Source organism: Hemiscyllium ocellatum, chromosome 37 (genome assembly GCF_020745735.1).
Source record: "Hemiscyllium ocellatum isolate sHemOce1 chromosome 37, sHemOce1.pat.X.cur, whole genome shotgun sequence".
Classification (NCBI taxonomy): Eukaryota; Metazoa; Chordata; class Chondrichthyes; order Orectolobiformes; family Hemiscylliidae; genus Hemiscyllium; species Hemiscyllium ocellatum.
The window spans coordinates 42851669-42877744 of NC_083437.1; the positions used below are offsets into that span (position 1 = coordinate 42851669).

The following is a 26076-nucleotide window of genomic DNA, read 5'->3' on the forward strand; positions in this document are numbered from 1 at the left end:
GTTCTTTGGTCTTCACACTTATAGAGTCAGAGATGTACAGCATGGAAACAGACCCGTCGGTCCAACCCATCCATGCCGACCAGATATCCCACCCAATCTAGTCCCACCTGCCAGCACCTGCCCCATAACCCTCCAAACCCTTCCTATTCATATACCCTCCAAATGCTTCTTAAAATGTTGCAATTGTACCAGCCTTCACCACTTCCTCTGGCAGCTCATTCCATACACGTACCACCCTCTGTGTGAAAAAGTTGCCCCTTAAGTCTTTTTTATATCTTTCCCCTCTCACCCTAAACCTATGCCCTCTAGTTCTGGACTTCCCGACCCCAGGGAAAAGACTTTGCCTATTTACGTTATCCATGCCCTTCATAATTTTATAAACCTCTATATGGTCACCCCTCAGCCTCCAATGCTCCAGGGAAAACAGCCCCAGCCTGTTCAGTCTCTCTCTGTGGCTCAAATCCTCCAACCCTGGCAACATCCTTGTAAATCTTTTCTGAACTCTTTCAAGTTTCATAAAACATGATTCTTAATATTTCCTACCAGAATCTGTTCAAGGAAAACAAACTATTTCTGATTCAGGGACAGCATCTGCTAAGTTTAAACATTTTGCCTAATTTTATTTTGGTTCATTTATGGGATGAAGGCACTGCTTGGTAGGACAGCATTTATTGCCCATCCCTAATTGATCAGAGGGCAGTTAAGGGTCAACCACATTGCAGTGGGTCTGAAGTCACATGGTAGGATAGCAGTTTCCTTCCCCAAAGAACACTCGTGAACCAGATGGGTTTTTTCTTGATAATCAACAATGGTCATAGTTCATGATGATTCATGGTCATCATTAGACTCTTAATTCCAGATTTTAATGAATTCAAATTCCACCATCTGCTCTAACAGGATTCAAACATGGGTCCCCAGAACTTTTACCTGGGTCTTTGGATTAACAATCCAGTGAATAATATCACTGAACCACTTCTTCCCCTATACTTCTAAAGTCACTGCTGATTACAACCCTTAATTTTGAATGTAGTTAGGGTGTGGGCTGAGGAAGAAGGAGGTCAATTTTTTTTCAAAAGTATGCTCCTACATTAAAACAAAACATGAAATTATGTAACTTCCTTCATTTGCAAACTGAGTTACGTACTTTTAGATGCAGGAAAAAAACCTTACATAAAAAAGATAGAAATGTTGCACTTATGATAGGGATAAAAATTTAAGGTATTCTATGTGCTTTACTCCTGAATATATATCTTCATATTAAAAAGGATTAGTATTCAGGTTTAGGAAAAAAATACAAATCTATTTTGGTTCGCTGAAAACATTTCCAGAACTCTTATAAAAGTCCTCTTACCACAAAGAACATCCAAGTTGGAATTAGCATTACCACAGCAGCAGCACTAGTATAGAACTGCAGTTCAGGTGGTCTAGAAATGCAAAGAGAGAACGTTTCAAATACATAGAAAGTTTAGCGTAATTGCAGAATAGAGGGAGGATATTTGGTCCTTCATGTCCTTACATCCTGCAAGAGCAATTCAGTTTTACTCCTTTCCCCAACCTTTTACAAAGCCCTGCAACCGTTTATCCTACATATAATGATTCAGTGCTCTGTTGAAAGGCATTACTGAATCTGCAACACCACACTGCATTCCAGATCCTAACTGCTCGCAGCATAACAGGCTTGCCTTATATTACCTTCGGTCCTTTTGTCACTTCTTTAAATTCAAGTGCAACAGTTCTTGACCATTCTAATAATTTCTCTAAGTCTTCTGACCCTCAATTTTGAGCACAATCCACAATATTGATTTTTTTTGGACATTCCACAGGACAAAATGACAATTGTGCTGAAGCTGTTTGGAATGCAAGTTTAATTTTCCTGCCATCCATGACTAGAAAATTGCTATAAAAATTTCTATAAAATGCACTGCCCTAAAATGTTAATGAAATGGAGAATTTTGGTGTACTTTCAGAGGTGACTAATTTTACATTACACATTGTCCCAGACTAAAAGTTGTAAATGCATACAATTGGGTGGAAGTGATTGACAGTATAGATATTATTGCAATAATAGTCCTCTAACAGAATTTTAGTGCTAGTCTATTTTTAGCTGGAAATTTAAAAACATTTACAATTTTGTTACTGGACAAGTTTTTTTTTCCCCCAAAATGTTCTACCATTAGCAGTTTCTACCACTAGAAAACAATTTTTTTTTGTGTATAATTCATTCACAGGATGAAGGTGTCGCTGGCCAGGCCAATATTTATTGCCCAGATGGCGGTTAAGAGTCAACCACACTGCTGTGTGGCACAGAGTCACATGTAGGTCAGACCCTGGTAAGGATGGCAGTTTCCTTCCCTAAAGGGGATTAGTGAACCAGATGGGTTTTTCCAACAGTCGACAATGGATTCATGGTCATCATTAGACTGTTACTTCCAGATTTTACTGAATTCAAATTACATCATCTGCTGTGGCAGGATTTGAACCCGGGTCCCCAGAACATTACCTGGGTCTCTGATTATGTGTCTACTGATAATTCCACTAGGTCATTGGGCCTATAAAATGGTTAACATTTAGCTGAAAATAACTGAAAAATACATTTAGTAATCAAAACATTTGCAGCATATTTTATCTTCCATTAATGAAAATTTCAGTTTATAATTGATATCATTAAAGTATGATATAACTGCATCCTGACTATGACTATATCTAAATAGATGGTGAAAGCTGATTCTATAAATAATTTTATTTCAAAGTTGGACAAGTATTTGCAGCTGAGGAACTTAGAGGGTTACAAACAATAGGATGGTACTGGGATAAAGTATACCTGCTGTAAGAGTCAGTATACAGCTGTAAAAATGATGCTTCTATGATCAAATAAGCAGACCAATAAATTGCTCTAACTCCACTTCTGGACTGAAAATCAGTTTGCACAGCCTCAGCTAAAATGCAATTAAAACCACAAGATACAGAAGCAGAATTAGGCCATTCAGCCCATCACAATTGCTCCACCATTTCATCATGACTGACATGTTTCTCAACCTCATTCTCCTGCTTTTTCTCTGTAACTCTTGAACCCTTACAAATCAATAACCTATCCAGCTCGGTCTTAAATACACTCAATAATTTGGCTTTCACAACCCTCTGATAAATCTGTGGAAGGCAATACGCAATCGCTAGCTAAAGAAACTCTCCCGTCTCAGTTGTAAAGAGTCGACCCTTCCCTCAGAGGCTATGTGCCGGTCCTAGTCTCTCGTACTAGGGGAAATATCTTCTCCACATCCACTTTATCCAAGCTTCTCAGTATTTTGTAAGTTTCAATCAGATTCCCCAGTCATCCTTCTAAACTCCACCGCTCCCCATTTGACAAGCTCTTCATCCTTGAGATCATGCTTGTAAACCTCCTCTGGAGCTACTCCAACACCACCAATCCTTCCTAAGTTACAGGCCCAAAACTGTCCATAATATGCTATGTGGTCTGATCAGAGCCTTGTACTGCTGAAGCTGTATCTCTCTGTTCTTGTATTCTAGCCCTCTTGAGATAAATAGTGACATTGCATTTGACTTCTCAACTGCCAACTGAACCTGCAAGGTAACTTTGAGAGAATCCTGAACTAGGTGTCCCAAGTCCCTTTGAGTTTCAGATTTCTGAAGCCTGCTCAGAAAATAGTTTATACCTCTATCCTTCCTACCAAAGAGAATAACTTCACACTTTCCCACATCGTATTCTATCTGCCACTTTTGTCCACTCGCCTATAATGCCAAAATCCTTCTGCAGCCTCCTCACTTCCTCAACACTACCTGTCCCTCCACTTAGTTTGTCATCTGCAAACATAGCAACAATACCCTCAGTTCCTTCATTCAGATAATTAATGTACAACATTAGTTGTGTTCCAGCACTGATTCCTGTTGAACTCGTCACCAGCTGCCATCCTGAAAAAGACCCTTCATCCCCACACCCAGCCTTCTGCCAGTTAGCCTATCTTCTATCTGTGCCAGTAGCTTGCTCCTAATATGGGCTCTTATCTTATTGAGCAGCCTCTTGTGTGACAGCTGGTCAAAGGCCTTCTATAAATCCAAGGAGATCAGGTCCACGACTTGTCTTTGAGGAGATAATAAGCAAGTTAGACAAAAAATTTTAACAGATTAGTCAGGTATGAACTCCCCCGACAAAGTCACTATTTTACTGCGCATTTCCAAGTACTCTGCAATCTCATCCTTAATAGTGAACTCTAAAATCTTACCGACAACTGAGGCCAGGCTAACCATCCTACAGCTTCCCCAACTTCTGCCTCCCTCCATTCTTAAGCAGGGGGTGTTACATCAGCCATTTGCCTGTTCTCTCAGACACTCCCTGACTCCAATAATTCTGTTGGGAACAAAGTGTTGCTTAACAAAGAGACCTTGGAGTGCAGGTTCATAGCTCCTTGAAAGTGGAGTCGCAGGTAGATAGGATAGTGAAGAAAGTATTTGGTATGCTTTCCTTTATTGGTCAGAGTATTGAGTACAGGAGTTGGGAGGTCATGTTGCAGCTGTACAGGACATTGGTTAGGCCACTGTTGGAATGTTGTGTGCAATTCTGGTTTCCTTCATATCGGAAAGATGTTGTGAAACTTGAAAGAGTTCAGAAAAGATTTACAAGGATGTTGCCAGGGTTGGAGGATTTCAGCTACAGGGAGAGGCTGAACAAGCTAAGGCTGTTTTCCCTGGAGCGTCGGAGGCTGAAGGGTGACCTTATAGAGGTTTACAAAATTATGAGGGGCATGGATAGGATAAATAGAAAAAATCTTTTCCCTGGGGTCAGGGAGTCGAGAACTAGAGGGCATAGGTTTATGGTGAGAGGGGAAAGATATAAAAGAAACCTAAGGGGCAACTTTTTCACACAGAGGGTGGTACGTGTATGGAATGAGCTGCCAGAGGAAGTGGTGGAAGCTGGTACAATTGCAACATTTAAGAGGCATTTGGATGGGTATATGAATAGGAAGGGTTTGGAGGGATATGGGCCGGATGCTGGCAAGTGGGACTAGATTGGGTTGGGATATCTGGTCGGCATGAACGGGTTGGACGAAGGGTCTGTTTCCGTGCTGTACATCTCTATGACTCTATGAATGGTGGTGCAGGCCCAAAGGGCTGAATGGTCTATTCCTGCACCTATTTTCTGTGTTTCTATAGAAGATCACCGCCAATGTATCAACAGTCTCCTCAACTATCTCCTTCAGAATTCTGGGGTCCAAGTGATTTATCCAAATTCTGACCTTTCAGCTTCCCCAGCACCTTCTCCTGAGTGATGGCCACTACACTCGCCTCTCCCCCTGACTCTTGTGAAGTTCTCGTATTTTACTTTCTCACTTTCAAATCACTCTGCAGTCTACTGAAATTACTATAACTCATGTGTGAGATGTTCAAAGCATGTGTAGTATTATCTAAAGTTTACCAGCAATTAAAAATTCACCAGTCAGAATCCTTAGAAAGGATATCCCAATTATGTGTTTTTTAAAAATTCTTTCTGGCTTTGTCAAAGTTCTGAGCTGCTAATCGTTGAAGCCTGAACTGGAAAATGCCACGTTTACACTGCAGCCTGGCAATAGCTAGTTAGGGCTTTGTTTCTAAATGCATATATGCCAAATGGCAACTGGCAGCACAACAGAAACGTGATTGTAACATTAAGGTTGGTGTGTAAATGTATCCTAAAATTCATCAATCCTTGAATTTCTGTCCAATAAAGGCAAAATGCAATGTGAGGAAATCTGAACTCAGATAAAGTATTTAAAGTAGCACATTCTGGCACAAGTAAAAAACAGGAAGACTGAAAGAAAATACGTTGGTGGGAGCAAGGCTTGGACAGTATTAGTTAGCAAATAGAGGAGGGCAAGTGCCAATGTTCAAATGTAAATAAAACTTTGATTTATTTTAACCATATTACAGGGTACAGATTGAGTTACATAAAGTTAACAGTAATGATACTAAAAAGATAAAAGTGAAACGATGGACACTTACGAGAATTTATATTTGTCTCCACTAAGCAATTTTTTAGAGAAGACATTCTGTAAACTGAAAAGATTTGAATTACCACAGGTGGCATATCACATGCTTTAACAAAGCTAACATTTATTTATATAAATCTACAACCATTTTCTTGGCTGAAAATCTAATTTAAAATGAATATAAAAGTCTCTTATAATAAGCTCACACAATATTATTAATGGCTGCAAATCCAGTCTTTGAATCTAAAGTAAAATTCCTGTGTGGCAGTTACCTGGTGGATAAATTTTAAACAGTGTTCTATAAGTTCTTGGTTTTCAACTCATATTACAAATTGCAAGGGAGCCAGGAATTTAGAACACTTAAATTTTGTTCACATTCACAGCACTTTGGCACCATAACTAAGACTACTTATTTCCACTTCTGTAGTTTCACCCAATGTGTCTCTTCCTCGGTTCATCTACTGCTGAAACTTTCATCCATGTCCTTGTTTCTGGAGAATTCTGATCTACTCCTGGCCAGCTGCCCATGTTTTAGAGTGTGCAAATGCAAGGTCAAACTTTGCTGCTTGTGTCCTAACTCACAGCAAATCTTGTTCACCCCTAAGTCCAATGGTCACTGAACTGCATGTATCCTATAAAGCCGAGTCAACTACAACCAATACATAAGAACAGTATTATTCATTTTCTATTGAAGCTATATTCAAATCAAAAATGATCTAACACTGCGAGTCTAGAACACTCACAATACAACTAGCAGATAGCACTCCACAGCACCAGAATTGCACATGGCTTTGGTGTACAATGCCTACAGGATATTGGATGCAGATTTAATAACTGCAACCAAAAGTAGTTTTAGTATATACTTGGAAAGACAAAAAGTGCAGGGACATGAGGAAACTACAGGGTGGTGGGATTGACTAAATTGCTCTTCGAAACAGCCAGTACAGATTGAAAAAGGGCCAAATGGCCTCCTCCGATTTTATTGCAGTCAGAAAGCCAAGAATTCAACTACATCCTAGGAAATGGCCATAAACAAGTAATAATGAATCTATGCATTCTTCCACTATTTCCCAAATAAAATTGATCCAAAGTTTCAGGAACTCAGTCTGGGCTGAGAAACCAATGTTTCTTCACCTACTGCTAACTACCAAACTAGTCAGTCATTTAATTTTTGAGAGATTTTGCAGCATTTATCAACATAACAAAAGCTCCACACCAACTATTAGAGTTGTTAGAAATGACAGGCAAAATACAAATTTCTAAAAATTCAAGTCCTTTTCACCAAAATCACTGCAATTATTCTAACAGATTTATAAAGTTTAAAACAATCTTGAAGGAGGAAATACACTAAAGAATATGTTTAGTATTTGTAAGGAATATAAAAAGTTTGCAACGTCTTCCATTCCAGATCCTGTACTGCCAGCAGTTTTAATCTGTAACCAATTGCACAGCAGCTAAAACAGCATGTAGGAATGAGGTTTATAGCATGAAAGTTGCAAAATTTGCATTTTTTAAAATGGCAATGTGTGTCAGAAGTACTTACCAATCCATGATATTGGTGGACAAAGCAGCTGAGAATCCAAGCATGTTAAAGCTGATTTCTGAAACTGTACACAATGCCAATCCACCCATTATGGGCATTAAAGACATGTTAACCCATAAACCTAGGATTACAAAGCAGTTACACCATAACATACAAGAACATATCTCAATGCATTTCACAGACACAAAGTCACATAAATTCAAATTAGAAGAAATGATCAAAGGGCTATTGAAAGGGGTAGATTTTTACAGGTGTATCTGAAGAGGAGGTGACATAGAGATACAAAGAGGTTTAAGGAGGAAATTCTAGAGTCTAGATGGCTGAAAGCATGAGCATCATTGGTGGAATGTAAAAGCAGGGATTCCAGCAGAAATAAGGATTGGTGAAGGTTGCAGTGATAGGCAGGGCTTTGAAAACCTGATGGGAATATTAAGATTAAGCCTTTGCTTAACCAACAGCCAATGGAGATCTGTGAGCACAAGAAGTGACAAGTAAATGGCGTTATCATTGTGGCAGGTCTTAGAGTGGATTATGCTCTTTGTTCGAATTAATAGAGACTAAAGGAGGAAAGCCCCTTCGTAATTTTCATCTTTAATTAATCATTGTCTAGTAACTATATAAATGACAAGGCTTAGCACATGGCTTCACGTAGAGCCATATTTCTGTAAACTCATCGTGTGATCACACATCACTGAAGATGGAAACTGTCTATTTTACATATTTCACCTTTACATCTCAAATGGAATCTACATGAGTAAAAATATGATGGTTCGCCTGTGGATGAGCTAACGTTGATCAAGAGTGGAAGATGGCAAGCTGGCTAGGAGAGCATTAGAGCAGTTGCATATACAGGCAACAAAAGCACAGATGAGGGCTTCAGCAACAGATGAGCTGAAGCAGAGGCAAGTCCATTATGTTTGGATAGGACCCCTGTTTAACATGAAGGAAGCTCAGGATTTGGTATTTGTTGTGGCTTAGTCTACAAGAATCCCAAGTACTGTCCCAAGTTTCAGAAAAATAAATTGACAAACCTGAGTAACAAGAGAATTTATTCTCTTAACATTATTTGCATAGGTAAATCAACACTTAGTGCCACAATCCTTGATTACACTGGGGTCATTACATTTGGCAATATTACTATATTTTCTATTCAAAAAGGATTTCTTACCTGTGTATTCTCCCAGAATAAGCCTAGACATAATTACAGTGAAGATTGGCGCTGAACTTTTTACAGTTTCTGCAAATGAAACAGCTACATTTTTTAGGCTTACTAATCCCAAAACAACAGTAGTAAACCTGCAAAACAACAAAAAAAAAATCAGTGAAACCTCCTAGTGAAACTTATAAAGTTAGTATAAAATGGCACAGGTACCATCATAATAATTATCAGTAATGTAGATTGGAGAGGGGTAAAGCCCTCAAGAGTTATTGCATTGAATTTGGACATCTCGTTCCAATCAGTTTCATGTTCGGTGTAATAACAATAATAATTACAGCAATCAAAAATATTCTAAGAAATTTGATTGAAAAAGAATTCTCATTATACTTAACCATAATACTAACTTGGTCCTTTATTCAAACTGGTTCAGAAACACTGACTCTTACCCCAACTCTGCAGGGGTATTATTAATTACAAACATATCCAGATTTTCATTCTGGAGGTACGAATCATCATGTATCAGGCCATTTCCGATATTGTAATCCTGCTGCCTGCCAGACAGGACTGCCCACACCATTTTCGTGGCAGAATGGCAGAGGAGAGTTGGACTCAGGGCTGCCACCTTCAAAAGCAAGGCCAAGATGGCAGATGCTGAGGTTGGCAGGTTAGGAGGCCCAGCTCCATTCGCTGGGATACCCAGTTCTGTAAATGAGTGTTAGGCATCCTAGACCTCTTTTCTCTTCCTCTCAACATGGTCGTTTCCCACTGCTAAATGTTATGATTTAATCCACACAGGTTTAATTACCTCAAACGCAATAATTTACTCACAAAAATCCATGTACTCGACTGTAGAGTTACTTCTACCATATCCCAACAATATGCTTCAGTTTGAAACTAAGATTAGAGGGGTAATCAGCCACCAGATATTTGACTGGGGTGGGGGTGACAGAGGAAGGGACAGGAGCTGCTTTAAAAGGAACGGGAAGACCAATTATGCTATCAGGCTTAGGGCAAGCAACAACACAAAGAACTGCCATTTCTCCTGTCCCTTGTTACTGCTATTTTATCAAAATTCTTGCTGAGCTACTTATACACCATTAAATGGGTTTTCAAAGTAATAGCTCAACTCCAGGCCAGGGTTGTGATCAGACTATTCAATAGCATCACTGCATTTTTTTCAAAAAGAGCACAGTTTTACTTCATCAAAATCTTTGGTACATTATGAGAAAGTGCTAAGGAAAACTTTCTGGGCATTTTCTGAACAAAATGTTGTCACAACATGCTAATTAAACCAAACACACAGAAAAGCTCAGCTTGCCTCGTAATCTTAAAATATGAGTGACAGAGAACTACCCAAATTCCAGTATTTAAAGAAAAAAAACAATTTTTTTCTTTAACTCCAAAAAAGGAACATTAAACAACAACTATTTATAATTCTAAGCTTCCTTTCTCAAAGGTTTGTTATCTATCTTCCACTCTATAACAATATACTGATCCAAGAAAGCCTCTATTAAATTTACAGCAAGTCAATTTTCAAAACCAGTCCACAGTTGTCATCCTTGGGTGTTGATTCTCCTCTGTGTGTAGATCTCCCTGGGTCGTCTTCAGTCTTCTGCTCCACAGATTTCTCATATGATAAAGGTAAAAAATGAGGTCTGCAGATGCTGGAGATCACAGCTGCAAATGTGTTGCTGGTCAAAGCACAGCAGGTCAGGCAGCATCTCAGGAATAGAGAATTCGACGTTTCGAGCATAAGCCCTTCATCAGGATGAAGGGCTTATGCTCGAAACGTCGAATTCTCTATTCCTGAGATGCTGCCTGACCTGCTGTGCTTTGACCAGCAACACATTTGCAGCATATGATAAAGGTACCTTTCAGAGAGGGGGTTTATGGGCAGTCTGTATGACAATAACAATACTCTTTCTCTGGCTAACCGTCCAAAATGCCTACTTTTTACAGCCCAAGACATTGCATCATCTCATTCGTTCGATGTTGTCAAAACAGTAAAATTCAAATTCGATTGGGTTTTAGTATCTTGGGGCATAAATTAAACAGATTTATTGAATTCAAACTGCTGTGAAAACAGCTCAGTATCTATGTTACAGCCAAAAGGTGTTACATCTTTCAATGTTCCAGCACACTCTGACATCACAGGTGTTTGTAAGCTTTCACTCTCTCTCTAAGATACAGCACACTGTCTACATCACTCAAATGCACAAATTCAAGAATAATTTATCAACTAGTGAATTCAAATGATGAAACCCAGAGTTGAATTGTAAAATAAGTCTCAATTAGGTGAAATATCTGAAATCTAAACTATTAAATCAGTTAACTAATAATTGACTTTTATTGACAAAGGTACTGTTCCAGACATGCACACCCCACACACAAACTTTTCTCTTTTAATTAATACCCAAATACATGGCAACCAATCTGAAGTAGACTGTTTATCTACTCTGTATACCCAGAGTGACATTCACAAATCTACATAACAAAATGGTACTGAATAAAATAAAAATTGAACTGGTTGATTTATTAATTCACTTATGCTTCTCCAGCTTACCTCATTAATCCTACAAAGAACATAATCATAAGGAAGTTTGATGGATATTCAGCTCGGGTTTTATGTCGATACAAACAACATGGGATGTATATTTTGAAACAACCAATCACAGTGGTTGTAAGTATTTGTACAGCACCTGAAAAAGTCAGACAAAGCAACAAAAGATGACCAAAAATTAGTACCGGCGCCAATCGTCAATCTTTTTGTAAATACAGCAAACTTTATATTTACTGCCATTTACAGGACCAGGAATGTGCCTGTTGATCAAATATTCCGGATAACCGAGTTACACACAACTGCAGTAAACCCTGACCAAGTGAAGCTTCGAGACATCAATATCCCTCAAAACATACAAAAACATCAACACCTAAAACCAAATGTAGAAACATACATTAAGTAATAGAAACCTAATGCAGGGGTGTACATATTATTGATCACAGTATTTGAGGAATAAAATTTTTGCCAGATTATCAAGAATGCCAATTGATAAAGGTGCCAGTTAACACAAAGTTTACTGTAGATTCGTTCATAGGTTGTGGGTGTTCCTGGCTATGTAAGGATGGCAGATTTCCTTCCCTAAAGGGACAGTGGTTAACGAGATGAGTTTTTATGACAGTTGACAGTAAAAATGTTCCCTTCAGGCTAGTTTTTAATATAAATTTTCAAATGGAAATTTCACTGTCTGTCATAGTGGTATTTAAACCCATGTCCCCAGAACATTAGCCAGAAATTCTGGATTACTGGGTATGTTACATACCACTACACCAACTCCTCGCCTCCAAGTTTAATGCCGAGTGCTTGATTTAGCAGCTAAAGCCACATAGTAGCTCAGTGGTCAGCACTACTGTCTCACAAACACCAGGGATGCGGGTTCGATTCCAGCTTTGGGAGACTGCCTATGTGGAGTTTGCACGTTCTCCCTCCATCTGCATGAGTTTCTTCCAACAGGTAAATGTGGGATTAGAAGGATAGCGATGGGGCTGAATGAGTATAGACTTGATGGGCTGAATGGCCTCATTCCGCAATGTAGGAATTCTATAATTCTGAATCTGGAGTCAGAGGCAGTGAAATCCATCCTGGATAAGGGATGATTCTTTTTAAAATAGCTATTCCCAACAACAAAAATTCTTCAGTGGTATCCAATCCACTGACCATTAAACTATATTCCTTAGTGGTTTAAGAGTCTCATTTCCACAGTGAATCTTTAGCACAAATACATTTCTTATGTATTTCTACAGCTGAGGAGAGAGTTAAGTTTCAAATCAATAATCTTTCATCAAAACATATCAACCTGAAATGTTCTTTCCCCAGATACTCCCTGATCCACTGAGCATTGCCACCACTCAATGTTTCATTTCAGATTGGTGTGTCAGCAGTTTTCAGACTAATACATTTTGATGACAAAGAAAACCAGAAATACAAAGTCACAATGGTACAATGCTTCCTTCCATAAAAATAAATCTTTCAAGTTTAAGAGATCAGCATTAAAAGCAAAATGATGTGTTGTTTTGCCTCCAGTTTCACATATAATTGTAATGTTTAAAAAAAAACAGCGTACAGAATATATGAAAAGAACCTGGGACAAGGAATCAGAGCAGGTTGCACAGACATGTAGAGTTTTAAAAACAAAGTCATTTACTTCAAAGATTCTAAATTCATGAGTGGAGTCAAAATGGAGACTGAACCAGAATTAGGCCCAGAACTGTCTGTGTGAAACCAGCAATGTATTAACATTAAAAAAATTCAATATATTTACCTAGCACTCCTGGTTCTCCTTCCAGCAAAGTCAGGATGTATTTGTTGAGGAAGAGTGTACAGAAACTGAAGAAGTACCAGAGGCTAAGATACATCATGGCCTTGACACTCCAAACTCCAGCATTTGATTCAATGACAGTGGTCTCCGTGATGGTGATTTTTAATACATTTTCATCTGTACAGCTGTCACTTCGTGTAATTACAATCTTTTCATTTCTGTTCAAAAGGGTGCAATGTCCTGGAATTTTTTTTTCTTTTTGCAACTTCTCATCAGGAGGCTTCTTCTTGTCTGGCAGAGGATGGGAACTCTCTGTCAGAGACATACTCTAGTTAGCAGTCTGCAACTTGCCGTCAGTTACTAAAAGCAAATGTTTGAAATGTTCTGTAGAACAAAATGGTCACTCTGCCAAGAATATAAAACCCAGTTTTATGTATAACGCTCTGTTAATGCCAAATGTGTGATCTGGTCAACATCCAATTCTTGCATCGTTGATTATTTCCACGTCATGCCACAACATCAATTCAGCAGCTGAAAGTAAGGAAAAATTTTGTTCTGAAAATTAACAATTATTCAACAATTGAACAAGTGAAAATATTTAGCGTATAATTTGCTTTTTATAAAAGCTGCCCTGTGTTTTTGCATTTGCTAACATACTAAAACATTTAAATCCAAACACATTTAAAGCTAAAGAAATAGTATTGCTTTGATAGCTTTCTGGTCATGTTATAGATCAAGAAAGTCTGCTAAAGTACATTTATCCTTATTAAAACTAGTGCGTTGAGAATTTCAACCACCCTTTGCTCCACAGAGATGGTTGCGGAAGTGAAACATAACGAAATAGGAACAAAAGAGTGTGGAGTTCCTGGTGACAGATGTCTCCAATCATCATTGGCCTAATGAGGCCATGTCCACTCTCCTGATACTGATATTGTTTTCTTACTTCCCTGCCACTCCTGCTTTAGCCATGCTACCAGGTCATAGCAAAGATTGCTGACCTCCCTTTCAGAGATATGCACTGTGCAAAACCCAGTCCAGGATTTCCCAGAATCCCGAACTGGATGGCAAGTGTGGCGGCAACCTACTAATTTGTCACCTACCATAAAATTCAGTCAGAAGGCATAGTGTCATCTGAAGCAGTTTCACAACCCAAAAACAAACCCAACATCAGTTCCTGCAAATTTAAGACTGTTACTATAAGCACTCTTGCCTCAGAATCAAAAGATTCTAGATTCAAGTCTCATTCCAGTACCTAAGGACAACAATTTAGGTTGACACTCCAGTTCAATACTGAGGGAGCACTGCACTGTCAGAGAGGCTTTTCAGCTGGAATGATAGATATAAATGATTCCATGGTTACCTCACTATTTTGAAGAGCATCAAGAGAGTTGTCCCTGGTATCCTGATCAATGTTTTTCCCTAAACGAACATGAAATACAGATTACTTTGTCATTATCACATTCCTGCACGTGGGTTCTTCCTGTGTCCAAACTGCCATGTTTTCTACATTAAAACAGTGACTACAGTTCAAAGGCACCACATAAAGGCAAGTCTTAAATTACTTTCAATATACAGTATCTCCTGCACAGACATTCCAAGACAGATCATAGCACCAGAAATCTAGCATTCCTTCCTAGGATTTCTGAATGTCAATGTGACACTAAAACATCAGCTTCACCACAGTGGCTCATTACTCAGTCCAATGCAGGATTAGCACTGCATTGTACCTCACCAGCTGATAAAGAATTTCACCAGTACAGAAACAGCACCAGAAAATAAAATCAACAAAATGTGATGTAGAACAAAGTCAAAAAGCGTGGTGCTGGAAAAGCACAGCTGGTCAGGCAGCATCTGAGGAGTAGGAGAGTTGACATTTAAAGCATAAGCTCTTCATCAGGAATTGCAGTACAGTCCTAATCTTCAACTTCTTATGTTACTATGGAACCAGTTAGTTTTGATTTGAAGAAAGTAGAAATGTTATGTAAAGACCATAGGTCTTCATACTGATCATTGCTGATGAAAAGTGAGCACATATTTATAAATATGAGATCGTAATTAAAGGGTCACCCATCCCATTGATGCACTCTCACATCTTCTTTCTTTCCTCCTTGGTGCAATCTTGGGATCCAAAGCTCAGGTGGAGGGAGCCTGTTGACTTTGGAATTTTGGTATCCTGAGGTGAAGTAGTAATCGATGCATCAGTCATGCAGGGCTAGGAGGGTGGGATAAGAGTGAATGAGGGAAGATGTTGCAAGTGATTTTAAGCATATATAACCATGATCCTCAGTGGGTGGTGGAAGTTGGATGCGATCGTAGAATTAGAGCATGTGAGGTAGCAGACAGAAGATGGTGGCACTACCCTGAGAGCAGAGAAGCTCAATGACCTTATTGCTGTATTGCTGAGCATTTCTCTGGATCATGGAGACTGCACCAGTCCAAGCAGTAACCTCAGACGAGGCTGGCATGATCTGGTGAGGTTGCTCCTCCACTCAGGGAAAGTGAGGACGGCAGATGCTGGAAATCAGAGTCAAGATTAGAGTGGTGCTGGAAAAGCAATGCGAGTCAGGCAGCATCTAAGGAGCAGGGAAAAAAACATTGACGCTTCGGGCAGGAACCCTTCATCAGAAATGAAGGCAGGAGCCATGAAGGGCTCCTGCCTGAAACGTCAATTTTTCCTGCTCCGCGAATGCTGCCTGACCTGCTGTGCTTTTCCAGCACCGCTCTAATCTTGCTCCTCTACTAGGCCTAGGGAAAAAGAGACGAAGCCTCCTTTGCATCAGGACAGCCAGGTGCACAAAGCAAGGTGCCAAATTTACCCACTCAATATCCAGGAAAACAAACAGAAGGCTGAAAGAAAACAGCAAGACAGGCAGCATCAGGTGGTGAAGGGCTATTTCAGGACTTACTCTCCAATGGCTTTTTTAGGTTTGATGGACAATCCTGCAGAATTCCTTCAGCAGATGAAATCTCAGAGGGAGCAGTAAAGTGAACCTGTGTAGCAGTCATGCCATCTTTTTATTGCATTCATAAGAATCATACAGCGTGGAAACAGACCCTTTGGTCCAACTCGTCCATGCTGATAGAGTTTCCTAAAGTCCCATCTGCCTGTGTTTGGTCCATGTCCCTCCAAACATTCCTTATGCTTATGACTTTGAAATACTGTAACTATACCTGCATCCACCACTTCCTCTGGAAGTTCATTCCACACACAACTCACTGTGTAAAAAAGATTCCCCCTCATGTCTTTTTTTTTAAAGTCATTTTCCCTCTCACCTTAAAAATATGCCCCCTAATCTTGAAATCCCTCACCCTAAGACACCAGCTATTCATTTTGTCTCTAGCCCTCATGATTTTATAAACCTCTATAATCCATATAACCTCACCCTCCTTTGCTCCAGTGAAAGAAGCTCCAGCCCATCCATGCTCTCATTATAATTCAAACCCTTTCCTGGCAACATCCTGGCAAGTCCCATCTGACCCTCTCCAGCTTAGTAATAGCCTTTCTATAACAGGGAGACCGTACTTGGATAAGTACTCCAGAAGATGCCTCACTAATGTCCTGTTCAACTTCAACATGATGTCCCAACTTCCTTACTCAAAAGGTCTGAGCAATGAAGGCAAGCCTTTTTATCAATATGTGATGCAAACTTCAAAGAATGATGTACCTGACCCCTTAGGTCCCACTGTTTACAACATGACCCAAGGTCCTTCTGTTAATTATGTAAGTTTTGTCCTTGTTTATTTGACCTCACATTTACCAACTTAAAGTCCGTCTGTCAAGTTTCAGCCCAGTGTCCCAATTGATCAAGATCGCATTGTAATCTTAGATAACCTCCTTCTCTGTCATACCACCAATTCTGGTGGCATCTGCAAACTATCCAACTATGCCTTCTAGATTCTCATCTAAATCATTTATAGAAATGATACACAAAAGTGGACCCATCACCGATCCTTGTGGAACACCACTGGTAATCAGTCCAAAAAAACATCCCTCTACCATCACTCGGTCTCTGGTCGTTAAGCCAATTTTGCAGCCAATTGTCAAGCTCACCCTGAATCCCATGTGATCTAACTTTACTGATTAGTCTGCCATGTGAAACCTTGTCAAAGGCTTTACTAAAGTCCGAGTAAACAATGTCTATCACTCTGCCCTCAATCTTCTTGGTTAGTTCCTCAAAAAATGCAATCAAGTTTGTGAGACAATTTCCCTCCCACAAAACCATCACTAATCATTCCTTGCTCACGTCTTTATTTTGGAAACCCCTGGGTGACCTTGGTGGAGTTCAGCCAGGATCTGGGGGTAATCTTTACTCGGGACAATCACTCACGCTCTCATAATAATGCCATCCTCTCCGGGTCCAAAAAGGTTTCAATTCTGGTTGTGATGGCCCTTTGGTTTCCCTTATCACCACCAGCTGTTGGATCTTTCTGCATGCAAAAGTTAATATAGTCAGCTATGACTGGAAGTGTGTCAAAAAGGTTCAAAACCAGTACAGATTCTTCCAAAAGGCAGTATCACCGGTGGTGTGTCTGCCAGTGGGAGGCGGCTCAATGCATCCGCATTTGCTACTTGGCCACTCAGATGAAGTTCTGATACATTAGTATTGGAGGCCACATATGAACTCACACTAAAGCAATGGGCTGCTCTGTCACACTAAAGCAATGTCCTCTTTAAGCAGACCTAGCACAGGTTTGCGGTCCATTACTATTACAAATTTATGTACATAAAAGACATAATTCCAAATATGACCACCAAACTTCCCTTCTCTATGTGGATATATTTATGCTCTGCAGTAGTCAAAGTCCTGGATCCATATGGTGTTGCATGTTTGTCTCCATTGAGCCACTTACTACTCTGATGCTGTATGGGTGGCATTGCATATCAATACCAGAGCTCGCTTGGGATCATAGTGTGCCAACACCTTAGAGGATCTTTTTAGATTAGATTCCCTACAGTGTGGAAACAGGCCCTTCGGCCCAACCAGTCCATACCAACCCTCCGAAGAGTAACCCACCCAGACCCATTTCCCTCCGACTAATGCACCTAGTACTATGGGCAATTTGGCATGGCCAATTCACCTGACCCGCACATCTTTGGACTGTGGGAGGAAACCGGAGCACCCGGAGGAAACCCACGCAGACACGGGGAGAACGTGCAAACTCCACACAGACAGTCACCCAGGGCTGGAATCGAACCTGGCACCTTGGTGCTATGAGGCAGCAGTGCTAACCACTGAGCCACCGTGCCGCCCAAATGATAGCGGAAGATAGCGGTTTCTTCACCTCACTGAAAGCTATGGCTTGGCTATGCAACCATATCCAAGGCTAACCTTTTTTTGCATGAGTTGATGCAAAGGTTCCAGGATGAAGGCCAGGTTATGAACTTTCCATAATAATTCACCAGTACAAGAAAAGACCCAAGCTCTGGGACATACGTAGCAACTGGGGCACTTTTGATCACCCTCACTTCCAAAGGGTGTAATCCAGTATTGTCGACTCTGTAGCCCAAGTAGGTTACTTCTTTTCACTTCTAAGGCTAACGCCCACCTGGAAGAACTGTCTAAGGACTATATCCAAGTTGTTGAAGTGCTCCTTACTGGTCTTCACTGTTAGATAACTGATGGGATCTAAGGTCTGATTAATTCAGTGATCAGGGACGGGAGGGTGAGACAGGAAATAAGGGAACCCAGAGAGGAGTACAGGAGCTTTAGACTTTGTAAAGAATGGCAACTTGTTGGACAACTACGTTTGTCTGGATGAGAAAGAGACAGAGAGAGGAGGCTACAGATTGGATGAGCTAACTGACCACGGCATCATAGTGCAGAAAGCCATTCATGTATGGGGAGCAAAAAGGAAGGTAATAATCATAGGGGACAGTACAATGAGGGGCATGACAATATTATCTGCAGCAAAGAGCAAGAGTCCAGAAGGCTCTGTTGCCTATTTACTTCCAGGGTTCGAGGGGATCTTACAGCAGAAGGGCAGGGTCATGTTGGTACAAAATGACATTGACTGCACAAAATAGGTTCTGCAACGTCAGTACAAATTTCTAGGCATTAAGATATAAATCAAAATCTCAAAAGGTAAGAATCTCTAGATTATTACCCCAGTCATGTTCTGTTTCTAGCACCGGTGCTGGGAAAAGTGAGATCTGTATTGTTGGGACAGTTTACACATCCACTGTGCTTGGGCCAGTTTTCCAGTCAGTCACATAACTGGGGAAGGAAAAAAGATTTTCAACAAAATAATATGGGCAAGGTTTCAAACTTGGAAAAGTGTGGTAAATTGAAAGAATAGAAACAAGGCCTTAGAGTAAAATATTAATCAGGGAAATGATAAACTGACTGTAACTGAAAGGAATAGGTCAAATCTGAATACATCACCAGGCAAGGCTAGAAGTTACAAAACTAAAAAAGACATATAGAATGCACTTAGCATTCAAAACAAAAATCAACCAAGCACACAAGTATAAATACATATGATCTGCTAGCTACTACAGAGACATAGCTGCAGAATGACATAGATTGAAACATAAATATAGAAGTGTACGCGTCATTTAGGAAAAACAGAAAGGTAGAAAAAGATGGAGCGAGAGCATTACTAATTAGTTACGGTACTACTACAAAAGAGGAAGGATTTGAGCTTGGGAAGGCGGGATGTAGAAGTGATTAGGGCAGAAATGCAAAATGATAAGGCAAGAAGTCACTTGTGGGAGTGGAGTACAGACGTCCAAACAAGAACACGTTAGGACCAAATATAAAGGAAGATATCATGGGAGCTCATCAGAAAAGTACAATAATAATCACAGGGGATTTAATTTACATTTAGACGTGTAAAATCAAATGGGTAACAGTAGCCTAGATGAGATGTTCATAGAATATTTTCGGAACACCACATTCTGGAACGTAAGAACCAGGAGCGGGAGTAGGCTGTCTGGCCCTTCGAGCCTGCTTCACCATTCAATATGATCATGGCTAATCTTTTCGTGGATTCAGATCCACTTACCCACACTCTCACTGTATCCCTTAATTTCTTTATTGTTCAACAAAGCATCTATCTTAGCTTCAAAAACATTGACTGAAGTAGCATCAACTACTTCAATGGGCTGGGAATTCCATAGATTCCCAACCCTTTGGGTGAAGAAGTTTCTTCTCAATACAGTCCTAAATCTGCTCCCTCTAATCTTGAGGCTTTGTCCTCTTGTTCTTAATTTCACCTGCTAGGGGAAACATCCTCTCTCCCTCTATCTAATCTATTCCGTTCATAATTGTATATGTTTCGAATGCCAGAGTATCCTTTCTCATGCAAGGAGACCAAAACTGCGAGCAGTACTCCAGGTGTGGCCTCACGACCACCCTATACAGCTGCAACATTACCTCCCTGCTTTTAAACTCCATCCCTTTAGCAATGAAGGACAAAATTCCATTTGCCTTCCTAATTACTTGTTGTACCTGCAGACCAACCCTCTGATTCCTGCACAAGGACACCCAGGTCCCTCTGCATAGCAGCATACTGCAGTGCTTTAACATTCAAGTAATAATCCTCTTTACTGTTACTCCGAACAAAATGGATGACTTCACATTTATTAACATAGAATCCCGTCTGTCAGACCTTTGCCCACTCACTCAATGTATCTATGACCCTCTGCAAAGTTTCACAGTCCTCTGCACACTTTGGTCTGCCACTCATCTTAGTATCATTAGCAAACTTTGACACACATGTTGTCCCCAACTTCAAATCATCGATATAACTTGTGAATAATTGCGGCCCCGACACAGATCCCTCAGGCACACCACTAGTCATTGATTGCCAGCCAAAATAGCACTCCTTTATCTCACTCTTTACTTCCTGTTAGTCAACCAGCCTCTATCCATACTAATACTTTACGCGGAACACCATGCATCCTTATTTAATGCAGCAACCTCCTGTGTAGCACCTTGTTTAAGCCCTTTTGGAAATCTAGATGCACGACATCCGCTGGGTCCCCATTGTCCACCTTGCTCTTAATATCTTCATAGAATTCCAGAAGATTTGTTAAGCATGACCTGCCCTTCATGAACCCATGCTGCAACCACTCAACAAGACAATTTTTAATTGAGATGCCTTGCTATTTCTTCCTTAATAATAGACTCAAGTACCTCCTCACTACAGAGGTTAAACTAACTGGTCTATAATTCCCCATCTTTTGTCTACCTCCCTTTTTAAACAGTGGTGTCACATTTGCTGTTTTCCAATCTGATGGGATTGCCCCAGAGTCCAATGAATTTTGGAAAATGACCACCACTGCACTTGCTATTTCTCCTGCCATCTCTTTCAGTACCCTGAAATGCATTCCATAAGGGCCAGATTTGTCTATCCTTAGCTCCATTAGCTTGCCCAACACTACCTCTTAATAAGTGTTTCCAGGTCCTCACCTACCTTTGTCTCATTGTCAATTACTGACATGTTATTAATGTCCTCCACTGTGAAGACCAAAATTAAATAACTGATCAATGCCTCAGCCATTTCATCATATCCCGTAATTAAATACTCCTTCTCATCCTCTAATGACTTTAGCCATTATTTCATTTTATATATTTATAGAAACTTTTGCTATCTATCTTTATATTCTGTGCTAGTTTTCCTCCCATATTCTATCTTACTTTTCTTTATAGCTCTTTTTGTGGCTTTCTGGTGACTTTTAAAGTTTTCCTAATCTTCTAGTTTCCCGTTAATCTTGGCCACTTTGTACGCCTTCACTTTCAATTTCATAGTCTCCCTTATTTCCTTCGACACGCAGGGCAGATTCCCCCTTTTCTTATAGTCCTTCCTTTTCACTGGAATATACTTTTGCAGAGCACTTTGAAAAATTGCTTTGGAAGTCCTCCATTGTTCGCCAACTGTCCGACCATAAAGTCAATGTTTCCAGTCTACTTTAGCTAACCCCTCCCTCATTCTATTGTAATAGAATGCATCCTTGTTTAAGCACAGGACCCTGGTATTGGATTTTATCTTCACACTCTCTATCTGTATTCCAAATTCAGCCATACTGTGATCACTCCTTCCGAAAGGATCCCTGACTATGGAGGTCATTAATTATTCCCGTCTCATTACACAGGACCAGATCTAGGATAACTTGCTCCCTATTCAAGGAAATTATCATGGATACACACAACGATCTCTTCCTCAAGGCTACCCTGACCGAGCTGATTCGACCAATCTGCATGTCGATTAAAATCTCCCATGATAATTGCCATACCATTTTTACAGGCATTAGTTATTTCTTTGTTTATTGCCCGACCCAATGTGGTGTTATTATTTGGTGACCTACAGATTATGCCTATCAGTGACTTTTTCTTTGTAGAATTTCTAATTTCCACCCAAATGGATTCAACCTTATTCTCCATAGAGCCTATATCATCTCTCAGCACCAAATTGGTTGGTACAATTGCAGCATTGAAAAAGTATCTGTATGGGTACATGAATAGCAAGGGTTTAGAGGAATACGGACCAAGTGCTGGCAAATGGGAATAGATTAATTTCGGATATCTGGTAGGGGTGGACCAAAGGGTCTGTTTCCATGCTGTACAACTATATGACTCTATGTAATAGAGCAAGGTAGCTACGAATATATAAACAAATACTAAGAGTTCCTAAACATACTTAAGGACAAAAATTAAAGTGACCATTGATCCTACAGAAAGGGAAGTTTAGGGAATTAATCATGGAAAATAAAGAAATGGCAGATGAATCAATGGGGAGACAGTGGCATAGTTGTAATATTATGACTCAATCTAGAATTAAATGTTCCGAGGACACAGGTTTCATTTTAAAAATCTGTTTAAAAAAATCCTATTTAAAAAGAAATTCTATTTAAATTTGTTGATGATGCAAAGATAGGAAACTAAGTTTGCTACAGAGGGATACAGATAAGTTAAATGGAAAATGGTTAGCTTAACTGATTAGGCCAAAATCTGGCAAGTGCTATATTATATAGGAAAATGTGAAACTGCCCATTTTGGCAAGAAGAATACCAAGAAGTATGTCGTCTAATTAGTAAGACATTGTGGAGTTCTATGATGCAAAGAGATCAGGGTGTACTAGTAAGTACTAGTTAGAGGGTAGGTACAGCAAGTATCTTGGAAATCTTTATGATGGGAATTGAATACAAAGGTAGGAAGGTCATCATAGAATCCCCAGAGTGTGGAAACAGGCATTAGCCCAACAAGTCCAGACCAACCCTCCGAAGAGTATCCCACCCAGACCTATTCCCCTACCTGATTACTTTACATTCTCCCTGACTAATGCACCTAACCTGCACATCCCTGAACACTATGGACAATTTAACATGGCCAATGCATCTAACCTGCACATCTTTGGAATGTGAGAGGAAACCTATGCAGACACAGGAGAATGTGCAAATGCCACACAGACAATCGCTAGACGCTGGAATCTAACCTGGGTCCCTGGCGCTGTGAGGCAGATATACTAACCACTGAGCTACTGGGCTGCTTATGTTCTAGTTATACATGTCATTGGCGAGACCACATTTAAAAGTACATTGTACAGTATTGGTCATATTTAACCTGTTATGAAGTTGAAGGCATGTACTGTACCTTTGAGAGACAGCAAAAGCTGAAAGCTAGCAAGCGCCAGTCATGTGACTGACTAGTAGTCACACAGTGTACTGGAAAAATTGAAAGATGTAACATTTGGCTGTAACCTAGATACCTCAGTCATTTTCACAGCAGTTCAAATTTAACCTAATTAAATTATGTCCCAAGATACAAAAACCCAATTGAATTTGAATTTTACTGTTTTGACAACACTGAACCAATGAGACAATCCGATGTTTGAGGTATTTAAAAAAAAGCAGGAATTTTGGACAGTTAGCCAGAAGGAGCACCAACTGCCACTGAAAGACTGCTATTCACACTCTCTGTCAAAGGTACCTTTTTCATATGAAACATCTTTGCAGCAGAAGGCCAAAGACGACCTAGGAAAAATCGACAGACAGAGGAAGACCGACACTGGAGAGGACAGCCGCTGTAAAGTTTTGAAAGCTAAGTTGCTGTAAATTTAATAGGGGCTTTATTGAATAAGTATATTTTTACAGAGTGGGAAGCAGATAACAAATCTTTAAGAGAAAAAAGTCTTAGAGTTGTAAATAGTTGTTGTTTAATGTTCACTTTTAGAGTTAAAGAATAAATTGACATTTTTGTTAAATATTGGAATTGGGGTAGTTGTCTGTTACTCATACTTTAACAGATTACAAGGCGAGGTGAGCTTGTGTGCATTTGGTTTATTAGCAGAGGGGTTTACCATCGTGTCTTAACAAATCAAACATGTAAATATCTTGGAAGTAGTTGAGAGAAAATTTACAAGAGCGTTACCAGGAATGGGTGAGTTATGTCACGAGGATCGGTTAGGCTTATGTCTGCTAGAGTTTAGAAGAACAAGAGTCAACTTGATTGAAGCATATAAAATGATAACTTAGATTTGACTGGGCTCAGCACAGGTAGGGCAGAGATGATTAAACTCAAACAAAAGACTCTTATAGAATCTAGGCAGGCTAATATTTGGCTATATCCTGTACCTAGGATCACGATATACTCTTGCTAGTATGAAGGGTACCTTCAATGATCCAATTAAAACTATCCAAGTAGAAACCCAGAGGCTGGAATTCAAACATTTTCTTTGATTCCCAAAAGCCTTGAAATTCCATGAATACTGGTCAGAATCTTTCAGATCACAGAATTATTACAGTGCAGAATGGGGTCATGTCACGTCTGTCTCGATCTCCAAAGGAGCATCTCACTCAGTGCCATTCTCCTTTATCTCCCATAACCATGCACAATGTTCCTTTTCAAATAACCTTCTAATTCTTGTGTGCCTCAATTAAACCTCTCTCACCACAGTCAGAACCACTCATCATGTGAAAATGTTTTTCTTCATATCCCTTTTGCTTCTTTTAGGAATTACTTTAAATATGTACCCTCTCTTGATCCCTTTGAGTGGGAACATTTCTTCCTGTTTTCTCTGTCTAGACTTCATGATTTTGAAGACTTCAATCAAACCTTCTCTTCTTCAAACAGTACAGACCTAGTTTCTCCAGTTTATCTTCATAACAGAAGTTGGCTCAATTAGTTCAAACAGAATCATTCCAGTTATTAATACAACCTTGCAAGAATAAAAACCAGAATTTTCAGTTAAACTAATACAGGATTTTTTTTAACATCATTTCAGTTTGATTGATCTTTTCTCATTTTATTTTTTTATTTTATTTCTTTTCTCATTTTAAAAAGATCTCAACGAGATGGGCAAGATGTGAAAGTTATTAAATCCAATGAGTGAGAAGTGAGAAGGCAATTAACCAAACGTGCTTTGTAATCAAATCATTTAGTTCTCCAGTATCTCATTAGTGCATTAGGATTTGAAATAACAAAATTTCTTTCCTAAAAACTGGCAAGTTCCAAACAGGCAAAGCCTCACTCCAGAGATGACCAAATTTGAGATAGCTTTGTAATCAATTTGCTATGTTCCAATGATGCATAACTATTGTTTCTTTCACAAAATAAGTGAAACAAATACACACTAAGCATTGAATGCAAGGCAACAAAATACACACAGTGGAAGTCAACATGCTAGGTTTCATGTATAACACTGCAGCATTGATTAAAGGTAAACTCAGGGGATAGCAAGTCACTAACTTTTACAATAAAGCCAATAGATATGTTATTCAGAAACACCACAGAGATTTTAAACGCATTTCAAAAAACAGAAGGTGTCAGTGTTCAAATTCAGTGCCATGGTGAAGCAAATCATGTCACCGTTTGGATAAAACAAAACGTTGCTTGGACATGCTTCAGATGGCAGTCTTTAGCAAATTAAAATATTAAGTTAGTATTAAATCTTTAGCATTTTATAAGCTGAATTGTACAGTAATTGTTCAAAGAGCATTACGCCAAACAAGCTGAAAGGAAGGGTGGTGTTTTCAAAAAGAAAGTAATCATTTGAATAATTAGTCCAACTTGTTGTGATACACCTAGGACAGTTGAGTTGTAAAAGTGGAATTTCTGGCTCAGACGTAGGGGCACTACC

General features: G+C 39.6%; 1 protein-coding gene across 3 annotated transcripts in view; it reads right to left on the reverse strand.

Annotated features, from left to right (window-relative positions):
• si:ch73-236j9.2 (solute carrier family 35 member E2A) overlaps positions 1 to 26076 on the reverse strand; it is a 38673-nt gene that overhangs the window by 6987 nt on the left and 5610 nt on the right. For 2 of the 3 annotated variants that reach the window (XM_060852007.1, XM_060852006.1), the window contains 6 exons: positions 13000 to 13527; positions 11244 to 11379; positions 8690 to 8817; positions 7522 to 7642; positions 5992 to 6045; positions 1352 to 1424 (listed from right to left, as the gene is read on the reverse strand). In XM_060852007.1, coding sequence (XP_060707990.1) covers positions 1352 to 1424; positions 5992 to 6045; positions 7522 to 7642; positions 8690 to 8817; positions 11244 to 11379; positions 13000 to 13321 — 834 coding nt within the window. In that variant the 5' untranslated portion in view covers positions 13322 to 13527. Of the gene's footprint in view, positions 1 to 1351; positions 1425 to 5991; positions 6046 to 7521; positions 7643 to 8689; positions 8818 to 11243; positions 11380 to 12999; positions 13528 to 14356; positions 14416 to 26076 lie in introns of all 3 variants that reach the window. The other variant, XM_060852008.1, reaches the window with a different exon arrangement.